Source organism: Helianthus annuus, chromosome 10 (assembly GCF_002127325.2).
Source record: "Helianthus annuus cultivar XRQ/B chromosome 10, HanXRQr2.0-SUNRISE, whole genome shotgun sequence".
NCBI lineage: Eukaryota > Viridiplantae > Streptophyta > Magnoliopsida > Asterales > Asteraceae > Helianthus > Helianthus annuus.
This window is the reverse complement of record NC_035442.2, coordinates 31,931,258-31,948,141: the sequence shown is the minus strand read 5'-3', so window position 1 is coordinate 31,948,141 and position 16,884 is coordinate 31,931,258. Positions and strand designations below refer to the sequence as shown.

The window sequence follows — 16,884 nt, the reverse complement described above, 5'->3', positions numbered from 1 at the left end:
GTTTAGATATCTTTATTATAGACTAACGTATCATATTGGGGGTGAGAAAAGCCTATTAGGCGTTAGTTACTTTGTATAAATAATGTTTATATTTTTATTAGTCATTTTTTTAATAATTTCACCATACTATTAGGCTAAAACAATTAGTTTGCTCACTATTTGCTTTAAGCAAGGGTTATTGAATTTTATCACTCCTAACTATTGGCTAGTTGGGGGTGGCAGCGGTAATTAGCTAATAATTAGGGGTGATAAAATTCAATAACTCTTTAAGCAAATAAAGAGTCAACACTGATAACTATTTTAGGGTGTAACTATTTTATTGGATTTGAAACAAATTAACCCACAAGTATATATGTTGATTTAACTGGTGTAGCTTCCTAATCTCGTGTTTCATGTAACCTTTTGTATTATTGTATTTCTGGTTTCCGTATGCCTTTGTAGTTCTTTTTCAGCTTTCTGTTGGTCTTTCTAATATAATTGCCGTTAAAAACAATGAAACTAGAATATTCGGTGTTAAGTCATAACCAACAAAACTAGCGCCCACCCGTGATAAAAATAATTAATATTAACCCATGCGTGTTGTGCGTGCTAAAAACCGCCAAAAATATTAACATTCTCGAAACTTTAAAATTAAAAATTTAAGGTTCAGGTAAACGTATAAAATAAAATCAACCTTTACGTAAACCCACCCCGAGATCAACAGGCATCAAACCATGAAAAAATACGAAAACATTGACGCAACAGTAAAAAATGCTAATAAGGAAAACTAAAAACGTTCTAATATCAAACCGGTATAATATGTATTCATGTAGCAACAATCTCACATGAATAAATCAAATGAATCTTATTTTACAAATGCATAACCCAACAAACAAGAATAATGAATCATTCCTTACTCTACACTTTATACTCCATCTTCCTATCATTCTATTTATCTTTACAAACAAAATAAAAAACATACAAATTTAAAAAACAAACTCTTTGGTCAAAAGAGTCAACCTATACATTTCATTTCAATTTACATAAAAAATACATACATACATATATAGGGATACTTAATACATAACCAATTTTAGCATAGAACTGCAAGAATCACGGACACTAATACCTATTATTTTAAATGTGATAACGGATTTTTAACCGCCTCCCTCTCTTTTCCACTAAGTTGATTATCGTCCATGCACTATGTACAAATGTATATTAGGTTCTCGCAGTTCTCTACTTATAATTGTTGATGTATCGAACACGTCCTATATATACATAAAAATATGTATATATAGATACATGTACACATATTCATATATGTGTGTATATACATACACATATATGTATATATAACAAGGTGCATTCAATACATAACCGATTTAAGGTAAAGAACTGCGAGAACTGAATAAGCTCTTATACATTGTGATGACCGGAGATAGCGGGAGAGAGAAAGAGAGAGAGACAGTTATGCAGTTTCATAACCGTCTTATATATCACAGTTAAACTAACATGTACAGTTGTTTATGCGGTTCCTGCAGTTCTCTACTAAAACTAGTTTTGTATTGAACGTCCCTCACATACATATATATGGCATGTGTGCATGCAGAAAATTTCATGTTTTGATGGTTACTGATTAACGACCGGTTTTAGCACGTTTCATGCCACTTGTGTTGAATGGTGACACACTGCCACTCGGCCCGGGACTCTCTTCTCTGAAATTTGAGTTTAGCATGGCTAGCTCTCGTAATTGCTGCCTTTTGATATAATCTTCAGATTCATCCTGTAAGTTTAAAAAATAAATGGGTAAGGAAAGCATAGGTAAGGTGATTTTGATAACTTGTTCACATTTTGTAACAAATATAAGATATAAAAGCAGGTTGTAAAATTCTGAAGAAATTTTAATTAGTTATAATGTAGCCCATTTGACTAAAAAGTCAAAAGTCCAAGAAATCATCCATTTGGTCGCATTAAACGACATACTTTGATCGAACGAACTAGTTGCAGTTCCAAAATTGACATCAAGAAATAAGTCAAATAGTGCAAGAAAAACTATAGATAGAAAGAAATGATATTAAAATGTAAATGAATGTAGAAAATTAGTGAATTTGCCAAAAACAAATTTGACTTCATGCTGCAACTAATAAAGTTTATTGGTTAACATTTGACTTTTGAGGTCAAGCAGACAACTTCACAAAATCAATTTTTTTTTTTTGCATTTTCTAAGTTATAGGGTATGTTTGGATGATTTATTCAAATTTACAGAAAAAAGAAGAGATAGGATCATGTCGGTATTCTTTTATCAAAAAATTCTTCATCCATTTTGAAGTTAAAAAGTAGCCCATTTGACTTCAAAAGTCAAAATGTACAAGAAACGATCCATTTGCTTATAATTAAATTATTACTGATCATACACGTGTACTTTTACTTGATACGCACGGCAACGTCAATAAATACATCATAAAGTTAAAGAAAACCATAAACAGAAAAGGAATGATGTTAAAAAGAATGTAGAGAGCTTGTGAAAGTTGACTTTTTTCAAAGTCAAATGATTGCATTTTATCAAAAGTATCCTGTGTTTTCTAAATTTGACTTTTGACTTTTGAGGTCAAGTAGAATACTTTATATATTCAAGATTTTCCTGCTGTTTTATGTTTATAGAAAATAACAGAAATTTTTTTATTTCCTTGAGAAATTTTTTTATAAACTTTGAAGTTATAAAGTAGCCCATGTGACAGTTGACAAGCTCAAGAAATGACCCATTTGTTTATATTAGTGATCATGATTAAATTGTTAATTTGAGGAAACATCAAAAGGTACAAGAAATACTATATATATAAACAAATGGTGTTAAAAATATAGAAAACTAGTAAAATTTATTAAAACAAGTTTGACTTTTAAAGTCAAATGTTGCAATTAATAAGTAGTGAAGACAGTGATTTTTTTAAGAAAGATCCATACCACTGGTTTGAGTAACTCTTGAATAATTTCATGTGCCTGCCTCAGCCTTATATCAACAATGTTTGCAGGTAAATCAGCCTCGATTAAGATGTGAAGTGGCTCGTTTAAATGCTCATAGCCCGGTCTTCCCCGTAGCTTTTCTTCCTTTGATGTGTAACATATAAATAATCAGATATAGGATTTTAAAAACATGTTATAGCTGATCAAAGAAAGGATTAATGGCATAAACAGCTCATGTTCGGGTTGACATGTTTATCTCACTTAATTAAACGCGTCGTGTTCGGATTGACCTGTTTAACCCGTTCAATTATACATGCCGACCCATCAACCCATCTTATTAAAAGGGTCGACCCACCAACCTGTTTAGCCCATTTATTACAACCCTCTTGCCCGTTTAACTAGTTTAGATAGATGGGTCAAACCATTTGTTTTCCGGTTACACGATTTTAAGTGTGTTAGTGTGTTTAGGTTAGGATTAATGTCTTTGAGAGGAATAAAATAAATATATGGGTCGTTTTCGGGTTCAGTGACTCAGCACTTCAACCCGCCAACCCGACACAGTTGACACTCCTACGTAAAAAAGTAACCAACTTTCGGTTCATTTTCAAGTTCTGATAACCAATAGTGATATGTATTCAAGTAGCATTATGAAGGTTGAAAATTACCTTCAACCCAAAACTTTTAGAAAGTTGAGGTTTTTACGGGTGAAAACTAAGTCACTTCCTAAAATAGAAATCACACCAAAGTATTAACTCCCTTTGTCCTAAAAAATAATGTCCACTTTTTACGATAAATTATGAAGTTTCCCATTCTACCCTTGCGTAAACGCAATCATGAAACTGTGTTACTTGTACATTTCTAATAGCGTGTGGAGATCAAAAGGGTAAAATTGACATTTATATATTATAAAATAAAATAACTATACATTCCTAAAACTTTATGGTTTTTTTTTTTTTTTCATGTGGACACTTCTTTTGGGATACAGGAAGTACCTTTCTATGCAATTAACCTTTTAAAGAAATCTTGAGTTTTCAAATTTAAACTAGCATGAAATAGGAGAGAACCTTATCAGGATCCTTGATTGACCCTTTTCCTCGAATGTACACACGACAGCCCGTTGTAGCTTCTATACGTTTTAGTGAATTGCCTCTCGGTCCAAGTAGCCGGCCTACAAAGTTAAACTAGAATCCAAACAGAATATGTCATTGAAGCATTTTTATTTTGCGGGTTCTGTTTATATTGTATGATCATGGTCTCACTTGTTTTGTATACAGATACATGAATACGGGACCCACATAAATTATCGAGAAAAACGTTGTTGAGTTTACAAGTCAAGGGCCTTGAATGCGGGTTCAAAAGAAGTCCATACGTTTTTATCGATAACTTCCCATTTTTATTTTAAGGAACGTTTCTATGTTATAAGTTTTAATCAAATAAGTGAGCGGGTCAAGTGACTGTTCATCTATTTGATTTTAAACTTATAACATAGACCATTAAACGTCGATTTTGAAATTATTTTTCCGAAAATAAGAATAACTTGTTCACTAATGTAACCTAGCTATAATAAATAGAAAGTTAGAATGGTTTTCACCGTATATATAACCATTTTAACTGTTATAACTTGTTGAAAGCTAGCTTACATTGGGATAGGAATCAACAGGAATCTCAAAGCGCAAGATTCTCTTGACGGTGAAGGAACTAGGGCTAGCCGGAGCTCCTTGCCAGTCCATTGTCATGCCATGGGGCACACTTAACCTCTACCATGACACAAGATATCATTAGTGATTCTTTTTTGGACTAGACTTATGAATTATGACTAAAAAGAAAATATTATGTTATAGAGTTTATTATATAGTTACCTCTTGTGGAAAACCATTCCAGCCAGTAAGATCTGGTGAAGCCATGGGGCTCGGACTTCTATGTCGCAGCCTATCGAGTTCGGTAAACCCTTGGTTTGCCATACCAGAAACCCTCATGATTTCTGAGAAAGGGAAAAAGAAATAGTTAACTCCTTGGGTTTGAAATTGGTGGATTGTGTGACTGGTCAAACCGGTTCGGGTCAAATATTTTTTGAACTTATCATACGTTATTAGTCTGTCGAATATGATTACTTGATTACAGAATTATGTAGTTTTGACGATAAATCAACTTCTGAGAGAAATGGTTTACGAGGTTTTATGCATTGATAATACAATTTGGGTGAGTTTCGTTTTATGTGACCGTTTCCTTTCCTTTTAAGCTATTTTTTTATTTTATTTTACATATTTGACCTATTAGAGATTAGACATGTCGATCATTTTTTATAAGTAAATGGGTCGAAACTGGCACCTCTAATCAGTATCACACACGTCATGATTTGAGTAACTTAAAATTGAGACCTGAACAATGTTATGATCCTATTACAAGGCTCATATGAAAGAAACACAAAAAAATCCCCATTCATTTCAATAATCGAACAAATGTTCAGTTTGCGGGTTGCATTTTTCTCATGCAAAAATAACCGAAGATGTGATGATGGGTCCCGTTTAAACGTTCTATCTTGAATTAAACGAATCTAAGAGTTGTGTTCCGACGAGCCTATTCAACGATGGTAAAAACTACTTGATGCACTTTGCTAAACAACATTAACCTTCAAAATGTTCCAACATAAAAAAAAATGTTTTTATCATTTTTTTCTTTTTTAAATCCATCATAGAGCATACATTGAACATATAAATTGATCTATTGCCACACAAAAATACTAGTGTTCTTTAGTTAATACATGGATAAGTGATTATCCTACTATTGTGTTTACAAACTGCAGAGGATAAGTGTTTGGCTATAGTGAAACTAATTATAATCATCCAAACACTCAAAATTGCATACTATTTATTTGATTGATCATAACAGCATCAAACAGAACACAAATACACCTAAATAACTGATTTTGGTTATTCCACATCACATAATCACCAATTTAGATACTTGATAAAGGCAGAAACTTCAACTCGTGATTCAAGAAACAACATGAGAGATACAGAATCACATCATCGAGAAAATCTTTACGTAAGTTTTCAATTTAGATGTGCGTTTTCAAAGTGATTATGTGATATTAAATGTTTAGAATCTGTTAACCAACTATAATAAAACAGGCTTTGAAAGGTAGTGTTTGGATGTGCTTAAGTTGTTTGAACGGGCTTTAAAAGATGTTATAAGGTATGCAGTTAATATCGGGGATGTATCACTGATGTATCGGTTATCGGTCCCCATGTAAAATATCGGTGTCAAATATCGGTACGATATTATCGTCAATATTGACCGATATTTGACGGATATATCACTGATTTTCCCGATATCGGTACCTTTCTTCTTAGGTCTACCATTCGTCTATCTTCTTATTGCTGCGATTTATTTTAAGTCTTAATTGGTAGTGTCTCAAATCTTAATCAGTTCATACTTGCTACAATTGTTAGTGTTAAATTGCTATATATATAAATTCTGCATGATATTAAAATTACCTATATCCCACCGCGATAACTGATATCTCAAATATTGGTCCTGGACCGATATCCATTTTTACCGCATTAACTACATAGGTTACAAGTATAACTAAACCACTTAATTTGATGTTAGCTATTATGTTACTCTTTGGCTATTTGCAGTCTCAAAACTTTCAATCAAAATGGACGGTGTGAAAAGCTTCACCTTTCGAGAAATGGCGACCGCAACCGAACATTTTAGTGATTCAAGTGTCGTTGGCCGTGGTGGTTACGGGAAAGTTTATAAAGGAGTATTATGGGATAATACAGCGGTAGCTATAAAACGTGCAGAAGAAGGATCATTACAAGGTGAAAAGGAGTTTTTAACGGAAATAGAAATTCTATCAAGATTACATCATCGAAATCTTGTATCACTTGTTGGATATTGTGACGAGGAACAAGAGCAGGTATTTTTTTTATTTTTATTTTGAGTAAAGTACATGGATGGTCCCTGTGGTTGACCAAAGTGTTGGATTTGGTCCCTAGCTTTCCAAAAGTTCGCCGATGGTCCCTGTGATTTGCACTTTGTAATGCATTTAGTCCCCAACTTTTGCCAAAAGTACATGGATGGTCCTTGTGGTTTGCACTTTGTAACGCATTCAGTCCCTAACTTGGCGCTGCTAAAACCTTTGGATTTGCTAGTCAGGGACTAAATACGTCACAAAGTGCAAACCACAGGGACCATCCATGTACTTTTGAAAAGCTAGGGACCAAATCCAAAATTTGGGTTAACCACATGAACCATTTGTGTACTTTACTCTTTTATTTTTTATATATAACTTAGAGTAAATTGCCATTTTGGTCCTTGAAGCTTGGCCACTTTTGCGACTGTCATCGAAACGTTTGTTTTTCCGCATATTAGTCCTCGTGGTTTCAAAATCTTGTCATTTTCGTCCTTGAGGGACAAACCTCGAGGGACGGAAGTCGCACCAGAGGGACGAAAATGGCAAGATTTCGAAACCACGAGGACCCAGATGCGTAAAAACAAACCGAAAGTCTCAAAAGTTGTCAAACCTCAGGGACGAAAATGACACTTTACTCTGTAACTTATTATGATTGATTTATACCATGAAGATGAAGAAATAGTAATACTAGTGTGTTGTGGATTTATGTAGATGCTGGTTTATGAGTTCATGCCTCGGGGAACGTTGCGCGATTGGCTTAATGGTATGAAACTTTTTGAGATTTGAAGTTTGTATGGTCGGGTGGTGCTTGGAACGGGTTATGTGAAGAATAACAAATGTTACAACTTATTGAATGACAGATAGATCAGGGAAAACATTGAGCTTCAGAATGCGGTTACAGGTGGCACTAGATTCAGCAAAAGGAATTCTTTATCTTCACACCGAAGCCAACCCGCCAATATTCCACCGTGATATTAAATCATCCAACATTCTTCTTGATTCTAAGTTCAATGCAAAAGTTGCTGACTTTGGGCTGTCCAGGCTGGCACCAGTCTTGGATGAAGATGGAAGCGGTCCTAACTATGTATCCACGCTTGTTAGAGGAACACCCGTAAGTATTATTCCATTCGAGCATGTTGGGTGATGGGTCAAACACTTTTTTTCCAAACATTATAAATAATTGGGTAAGCCCCTGTGGTTTACCAAAATCTTGGATTTGGTCCCTAGTTTTCCAAAAGTATACAGATGGTCCCTACTCCCTACGGTTTGCACTTGCAACACATTTAGTTCCCAACTTTTACCAAAAGTACATGGAGGGTCCCTGTGGTTTGCACTTTGTAACGTATTTAGTCCCTAACTTGGACATGCTAAAACCTTTATATTTGTTGGCTGCGGACTAACTGCGTTACAAAGTGCAAACCCTAGGGACCATCCGTGTACTTCTAGAAAGATAGGGACCAAATCCAAAATTCTGGTAAACCACAGGGACGTCCATGTACTTTACTCTAAATAATTAGTGTGTTAACAATGATTAGAAAAGCTATATCATTTAACATGGGTTAGAAAGAATAATTTATGGTACGGGTTGGGTTGGGTTGACATGAAAACACTTTTTTTTTTAAACTTTAATTTGAATTAAACCACTTACAAGGTGGTATGGGCTATACGTAAAACTTCGGCTGACTTTTTGACCCGTTCTACCCTGTGAACTATTTCTTTTCAACTATTCTTTTACATTTCATTAGACACGTTCGTGATAAAACGTGACCCATGTTAACCCATTTATAAGTAAATTGCTCGACATCGTACACCTACTAGCTAGATATGTTCTAGTGAATGGAGAAACACTCACTTTAGAGAAAATATAAAATATAATTTCTCAAGGCATAAAAGGAGTCTTTCATAATTTACAACATAATATGCTCTTTTATAATATGTTTGGTGTTTCCATATCTTATTGCAGGGCTACCTTGATCCCGAATATTTATTAACCCACAAGCTGACAGCCAAGAGTGACGTTTATAGCCTTGGTATTGTATTTTTAGAAATCCTGACTAGTATGAAAGCAATATCACATGGCAAAAATATCGTGCGTGAGGTACCATTTTTTCTTGTTTTCATCATAAATAGAGTTTCCTTCGAGGTGGAAAATTGGATGGGTCGGCACGTTAGGTAACGGGTCATAATGGTCGTTTCTTTGTACTAGACAAAACAGATCAGATTGCATTGACATGAAACACTTTTTGTCCAGAAGCTCCAAACATTTTTATAAAAATAATCAGTACGTCAAAAATAACAAAAAGTTATATTATTTCAATAATAATCTTAATTGTTTACAAAATCAGCTTTTAAGTGTTAAAATACCATTTGGGGGACTCTCAAGTCAGGGGCGCAGCTTAGGCTACCCCCGGGGCGCCCCCCCCCCCCCCCCGAACTTATCGATGCGTAGTGTTATGAATAGTACTTTCGTATAGGTACGTTGCCGCCCCCCAGTTTCGGAAAAATTGGGGGGGGGGGGTGGCTTCGCCAATGTCTCAAGTCTCAACCACCTGCTTGTTTATCTAGCTCCTCTTTATAATTTTACTCGTTTGATCCGTTTAGATATAAAACATATCCAAATTTTTTATTGTTTATAAGTAAATGGTCGGGTCAGGCAGGTTGGGTAACCGGTCATAACGGGTAATTTTTTGGCAATAGATGCAAATGGGTCGAAATCACCACCTCTAAAATTCCCAAGCATTTAGATTTGTTAAATAATGAAGGTATTTTATTTTATTTTTTACTTTTTTCAGGTCAAAATAGCTCATGAAACAGGAACAATGTTCTCAATCATAGATAACAGAATGGGATCATACCCTTCTGAGTTTGTTGAAAAGTTTCTATCATTGGCTCTTTGGTGTGTCAATGATAAACCCGAAAAAAGGCCATCTATGTTAGATGTGGTCCGCGAGCTAGAGCACATACTAGAAAAGATGCCCGATACGGGCGTTGACTCTTCAGAGTCCGGGTCAAACTATTTTGTGGAATCATCAACTTTTTATAGCTCATCAAATGTCCCGGGAAGTGATCTTAGCAGTGGTGATAATCCTGCGGTTTATCCTCGTTGATACATGACGAAATTTTGCACCGAAATGAACATGTTTTACAAGTACAAGTACATGTTGTCAATAAAGGAAGTATGTTAAGAGAGTTGTATATAGAACCTAGAAGGGAATTTTCTTTTTAAAAAATAAAAATAATAAATGTAAATTTATACCTTTTGCTTCTGTATATAATTTTATATAATGAATACAAAATCCAAATATATATTCTTTTGGGGGTGTTTGGATACACATTTGAAAGTAATATGATTTTGTATAATGAGATTCAGATAATTAGTTTTTGGATTTAATTTTTTTATTTATAGTTTTAAGTTTAATGACCCCCCCCCCCCCCACCACCCCCCACAAAAAAAAAAAAAAAATCTTTTAGTTGATCTAACTTTCAAAAAGTATATGTTTAGATATCTTTATTATAGACTAACGTATCATATTGGGGGTGAGAAAAGCCTATTAGGCGTTAGTTACTTTGTATAAATAATGTTTATATTTTTATTAGTCATTTTTTTAATAATTTCACCATACTATTAGGCTAAAACAATTAGTTTGCTCACTATTTGCTTTAAGCAAGGGTTATTGAATTTTATCACTCCTAACTATTGGCTAGTTGGGGGTGGCAGCGGTAATTAGCTAATAATTAGGGGTGATAAAATTCAATAACTCTTTAAGCAAATAAAGAGTCAACACTGATAACTATTTTAGGGTGTAACTATTTTATTGGATTTGAAACAAATTAACCCACAAGTATATATGTTGATTTAACTGGTGTAGCTTCCTAATCTCGTGTTTCATGTAACCTTTTGTATTATTGTATTTCTGGTTTCCGTATGCCTTTGTAGTTCTTTTTCAGCTTTCTGTTGGTCTTTCTAATATAATTGCCGTTAAAAACAATGAAACTAGAATATTCGGTGTTAAGTCATAACCAACAAAACTAGCGCCCACCCGTGATAAAAATAATTAATATTAACCCATGCGTGTTGTGCGTGCTAAAAACCGCCAAAAATATTAACATTCTCGAAACTTTAAAATTAAAAATTTAAGGTTCAGGTAAACGTATAAAATAAAATCAACCTTTACGTAAACCCACCCCGAGATCAACAGGCATCAAACCATGAAAAAATACGAAAACATTGACGCAACAGTAAAAAATGCTAATAAGGAAAACTAAAAACGTTCTAATATCAAACCGGTATAATATGTATTCATGTAGCAACAATCTCACATGAATAAATCAAATGAATCTTATTTTACAAATGCATAACCCAACAAACAAGAATAATGAATCATTCCTTACTCTACACTTTATACTCCATCTTCCTATCATTCTATTTATCTTTACAAACAAAATAAAAAACATACAAATTTAAAAAACAAACTCTTTGGTCAAAAGAGTCAACCTATACATTTCATTTCAATTTACATAAAAAATACATACATACATATATAGGGATACTTAATACATAACCAATTTTAGCATAGAACTGCAAGAATCACGGACACTAATACCTATTATTTTAAATGTGATAACGGATTTTTAACCGCCTCCCTCTCTTTTCCACTAAGTTGATTATCGTCCATGCACTATGTACAAATGTATATTAGGTTCTCGCAGTTCTCTACTTATAATTGTTGATGTATCGAACACGTCCTATATATACATAAAAATATGTATATATAGATACATGTACACATATTCATATATGTGTGTATATACATACACATATATGTATATATAACAAGGTGCATTCAATACATAACCGATTTAAGGTAAAGAACTGCGAGAACTGAATAAGCTCTTATACATTGTGATGACCGGAGATAGCGGGAGAGAGAAAGAGAGAGAGACAGTTATGCAGTTTCATAACCGTCTTATATATCACAGTTAAACTAACATGTACAGTTGTTTATGCGGTTCCTGCAGTTCTCTACTAAAACTAGTTTTGTATTGAACGTCCCTCACATACATATATATGGCATGTGTGCATGCAGAAAATTTCATGTTTTGATGGTTACTGATTAACGACCGGTTTTAGCACGTTTCATGCCACTTGTGTTGAATGGTGACACACTGCCACTCGGCCCGGGACTCTCTTCTCTGAAATTTGAGTTTAGCATGGCTAGCTCTCGTAATTGCTGCCTTTTGATATAATCTTCAGATTCATCCTGTAAGTTTAAAAAATAAATGGGTAAGGAAAGCATAGGTAAGGTGATTTTGATAACTTGTTCACATTTTGTAACAAATATAAGATATAAAAGCAGGTTGTAAAATTCTGAAGAAATTTTAATTAGTTATAATGTAGCCCATTTGACTAAAAAGTCAAAAGTCCAAGAAATCATCCATTTGGTCGCATTAAACGACATACTTTGATCGAACGAACTAGTTGCAGTTCCAAAATTGACATCAAGAAATAAGTCAAATAGTGCAAGAAAAACTATAGATAGAAAGAAATGATATTAAAATGTAAATGAATGTAGAAAATTAGTGAATTTGCCAAAAACAAATTTGACTTCATGCTGCAACTAATAAAGTTTATTGGTTAACATTTGACTTTTGAGGTCAAGCAGACAACTTCACAAAATCAATTTTTTTTTTTTGCATTTTCTAAGTTATAGGGTATGTTTGGATGATTTATTCAAATTTACAGAAAAAAGAAGAGATAGGATCATGTCGGTATTCTTTTATCAAAAAATTCTTCATCCATTTTGAAGTTAAAAAGTAGCCCATTTGACTTCAAAAGTCAAAATGTACAAGAAACGATCCATTTGCTTATAATTAAATTATTACTGATCATACACGTGTACTTTTACTTGATACGCACGGCAACGTCAATAAATACATCATAAAGTTAAAGAAAACCATAAACAGAAAAGGAATGATGTTAAAAAGAATGTAGAGAGCTTGTGAAAGTTGACTTTTTTCAAAGTCAAATGATTGCATTTTATCAAAAGTATCCTGTGTTTTCTAAATTTGACTTTTGACTTTTGAGGTCAAGTAGAATACTTTATATATTCAAGATTTTCCTGCTGTTTTATGTTTATAGAAAATAACAGAAATTTTTTTATTTCCTTGAGAAATTTTTTTATAAACTTTGAAGTTATAAAGTAGCCCATGTGACAGTTGACAAGCTCAAGAAATGACCCATTTGTTTATATTAGTGATCATGATTAAATTGTTAATTTGAGGAAACATCAAAAGGTACAAGAAATACTATATATATAAACAAATGGTGTTAAAAATATAGAAAACTAGTAAAATTTATTAAAACAAGTTTGACTTTTAAAGTCAAATGTTGCAATTAATAAGTAGTGAAGACAGTGATTTTTTTAAGAAAGATCCATACCACTGGTTTGAGTAACTCTTGAATAATTTCATGTGCCTGCCTCAGCCTTATATCAACAATGTTTGCAGGTAAATCAGCCTCGATTAAGATGTGAAGTGGCTCGTTTAAATGCTCATAGCCCGGTCTTCCCCGTAGCTTTTCTTCCTTTGATGTGTAACATATAAATAATCAGATATAGGATTTTAAAAACATGTTATAGCTGATCAAAGAAAGGATTAATGGCATAAACAGCTCATGTTCGGGTTGACATGTTTATCTCACTTAATTAAACGCGTCGTGTTCGGATTGACCTGTTTAACCCGTTCAATTATACATGCCGACCCATCAACCCATCTTATTAAAAGGGTCGACCCACCAACCTGTTTAGCCCATTTATTACAACCCTCTTGCCCGTTTAACTAGTTTAGATAGATGGGTCAAACCATTTGTTTTCCGGTTACACGATTTTAAGTGTGTTAGTGTGTTTAGGTTAGGATTAATGTCTTTGAGAGGAATAAAATAAATATATGGGTCGTTTTCGGGTTCAGTGACTCAGCACTTCAACCCGCCAACCCGACACAGTTGACACTCCTACGTAAAAAAGTAACCAACTTTCGGTTCATTTTCAAGTTCTGATAACCAATAGTGATATGTATTCAAGTAGCATTATGAAGGTTGAAAATTACCTTCAACCCAAAACTTTTAGAAAGTTGAGGTTTTTACGGGTGAAAACTAAGTCACTTCCTAAAATAGAAATCACACCAAAGTATTAACTCCCTTTGTCCTAAAAAATAATGTCCACTTTTTACGATAAATTATGAAGTTTCCCATTCTACCCTTGCGTAAACGCAATCATGAAACTGTGTTACTTGTACATTTCTAATAGCGTGTGGAGATCAAAAGGGTAAAATTGACATTTATATATTATAAAATAAAATAACTATACATTCCTAAAACTTTATGGTTTTTTTTTTTTTTTTCATGTGGACACTTCTTTTGGGATACAGGAAGTACCTTTCTATGCAATTAACCTTTTAAAGAAATCTTGAGTTTTCAAATTTAAACTAGCATGAAATAGGAGAGAACCTTATCAGGATCCTTGATTGACCCTTTTCCTCGAATGTACACACGACAGCCCGTTGTAGCTTCTATACGTTTTAGTGAATTGCCTCTCGGTCCAAGTAGCCGGCCTACAAAGTTAAACTAGAATCCAAACAGAATATGTCATTGAAGCATTTTTATTTTGCGGGTTCTGTTTATATTGTATGATCATGGTCTCACTTGTTTTGTATACAGATACATGAATACGGGACCCACATAAATTATCGAGAAAAACGTTGTTGAGTTTACAAGTCAAGGGCCTTGAATGCGGGTTCAAAAGAAGTCCATACGTTTTTATCGATAACTTCCCATTTTTATTTTAAGGAACGTTTCTATGTTATAAGTTTTAATCAAATAAGTGAGCGGGTCAAGTGACTGTTCATCTATTTGATTTTAAACTTATAACATAGACCATTAAACGTCGATTTTGAAATTATTTTTCCGAAAATAAGAATAACTTGTTCACTAATGTAACCTAGCTATAATAAATAGAAAGTTAGAATGGTTTTCACCGTATATATAACCATTTTAACTGTTATAACTTGTTGAAAGCTAGCTTACATTGGGATAGGAATCAACAGGAATCTCAAAGCGCAAGATTCTCTTGACGGTGAAGGAACTAGGGCTAGCCGGAGCTCCTTGCCAGTCCATTGTCATGCCATGGGGCACACTTAACCTCTACCATGACACAAGATATCATTAGTGATTCTTTTTTGGACTAGACTTATGAATTATGACTAAAAAGAAAATATTATGTTATAGAGTTTATTATATAGTTACCTCTTGTGGAAAACCATTCCAGCCAGTAAGATCTGGTGAAGCCATGGGGCTCGGACTTCTATGTCGCAGCCTATCGAGTTCGGTAAACCCTTGGTTTGCCATACCAGAAACCCTCATGATTTCTGAGAAAGGGAAAAAGAAATAGTTAACTCCTTGGGTTTGAAATTGGTGGATTGTGTGACTGGTCAAACCGGTTCGGGTCAAATATTTTTTGAACTTATCATACGTTATTAGTCTGTCGAATATGATTACTTGATTACAGAATTATGTAGTTTTGACGATAAATCAACTTCTGAGAGAAATGGTTTACGAGGTTTTATGCATTGATAATACAATTTGGGTGAGTTTCGTTTTATGTGACCGTTTCCTTTCCTTTTAAGCTATTTTTTTATTTTATTTTACATATTTGACCTATTAGAGATTAGACATGTCGATCATTTTTTATAAGTAAATGGGTCGAAACTGGCACCTCTAATCAGTATCACACACGTCATGATTTGAGTAACTTAAAATTGAGACCTGAACAATGTTATGATCCTATTACAAGGCTCATATGAAAGAAACACAAAAAAATCCCCATTCATTTCAATAATCGAACAAATGTTCAGTTTGCGGGTTGCATTTTTCTCATGCAAAAATAACCGAAGATGTGATGATGGGTCCCGTTTAAACGTTCTATCTTGAATTAAACGAATCTAAGAGTTGTGTTCCGACGAGCCTATTCAACGATGGTAAAAACTACTTGATGCACTTTGCTAAACAACATTAACCTTCAAAATGTTCCAACATAAAAAAAAATGTTTTTATCATTTTTTTCTTTTTTAAATCCATCATAGAGCATACATTGAACATATAAATTGATCTATTGCCACACAAAAATACTAGTGTTCTTTAGTTAATACATGGATAAGTGATTATCCTACTATTGTGTTTACAAACTGCAGAGGATAAGTGTTTGGCTATAGTGAAACTAATTATAATCATCCAAACACTCAAAATTGCATACTATTTATTTGATTGATCATAACAGCATCAAACAGAACACAAATACACCTAAATAACTGATTTTGGTTATTCCACATCACATAATCACCAATTTAGATACTTGATAAAGGCAGAAACTTCAACTCGTGATTCAAGAAACTAACAATTGGATCAGCCTAAATACAAAAAAAAAAAAAAAAAAAAAAAAAAAAAAAAAAAAAAAAACTATTTTTCAGGCACCATGCACTTAAAGAACAGAAGCCCTATTGATTAAGATAAAAAAAAATCAAACCTTGATTCAAGAGTCTTGTGCATATGGGAAGAACTTGAAGAAAAGGTTGGAGCTTTTGATGTTCTGCCAATAATTCAGACAAATACTGACTGAAAAAAAAACACAACATAAAAATAATCAATAGCATCTAAAAAACACAAACTTTAAACTGAAACTGAAATTAACATTAAAATAATTCAGAAACAAACCTATCAACATCTCCATGAGTTCTAATCTGTGGAGAGGCTGTTCTTGCAGGAGAAAAGTTGGGATTATACAAACCTGACATGGGTTTCTAACAAAAAATTGGTGGAAAAAAATAGAAAAACAATTGTGGAAAATAAGAAGAAAATTAGAAGAAAAAAAGGGTATTTTCTTTGTGTTGATGATATTAAGAGGGGAGCAAGCAGAGTCCAGAAAGATCTGTCAAGTTGAGCAAAAAATTTGAGGCAATTATTTCCTTAC

General features: G+C 33.5%; 3 protein-coding genes across 3 annotated transcripts; 1 reads left to right on the top strand and 2 right to left on the bottom strand.

The window, feature by feature from the left end:
• Window positions 1-778: 778 nt before the first annotated feature.
• Window positions 779-5,951, bottom strand: LOC110880942 (KH domain-containing protein At3g08620). The gene is made up of 5 exons (XM_022129359.2): window positions 4,803-5,951; window positions 4,584-4,700; window positions 4,008-4,124; window positions 2,944-3,087; window positions 779-1,765 (listed from the first exon to the last, which is right to left on the bottom strand). The coding sequence occupies exons 1-5, from the start codon at window positions 4,917-4,919 to the stop codon at window positions 1,619-1,621; spliced, it is 642 nt and encodes a 213-aa protein (XP_021985051.2). The 5' UTR covers window positions 4,920-5,951; the 3' UTR covers window positions 779-1,618.
• Window positions 5,939-10,197, top strand: LOC110884386 (probable LRR receptor-like serine/threonine-protein kinase At1g06840). The gene is made up of 6 exons (XM_022132096.2): window positions 5,939-5,988; window positions 6,585-6,868; window positions 7,577-7,628; window positions 7,726-7,976; window positions 8,829-8,963; window positions 9,658-10,197. Exons 2-6 carry the CDS (start codon window positions 6,605-6,607, stop codon window positions 9,970-9,972), a joined length of 1,017 nt encoding a protein of 338 aa, XP_021987788.1. The 5' UTR covers window positions 5,939-5,988; window positions 6,585-6,604; the 3' UTR covers window positions 9,973-10,197.
• A 989-nt stretch (window positions 10,198-11,186) lies between these two features.
• Window positions 11,187-16,884, bottom strand: LOC110884387 (KH domain-containing protein At3g08620). Its single transcript, XM_022132097.2, has 7 exons — window positions 16,629-16,884; window positions 16,441-16,529; window positions 15,165-15,286; window positions 14,946-15,062; window positions 14,370-14,486; window positions 13,305-13,448; window positions 11,187-12,126 (listed from the first exon to the last, which is right to left on the bottom strand). Exons 1-7 carry the CDS (start codon window positions 16,706-16,708, stop codon window positions 11,980-11,982), a joined length of 816 nt encoding a protein of 271 aa, XP_021987789.1. The 5' UTR covers window positions 16,709-16,884; the 3' UTR covers window positions 11,187-11,979.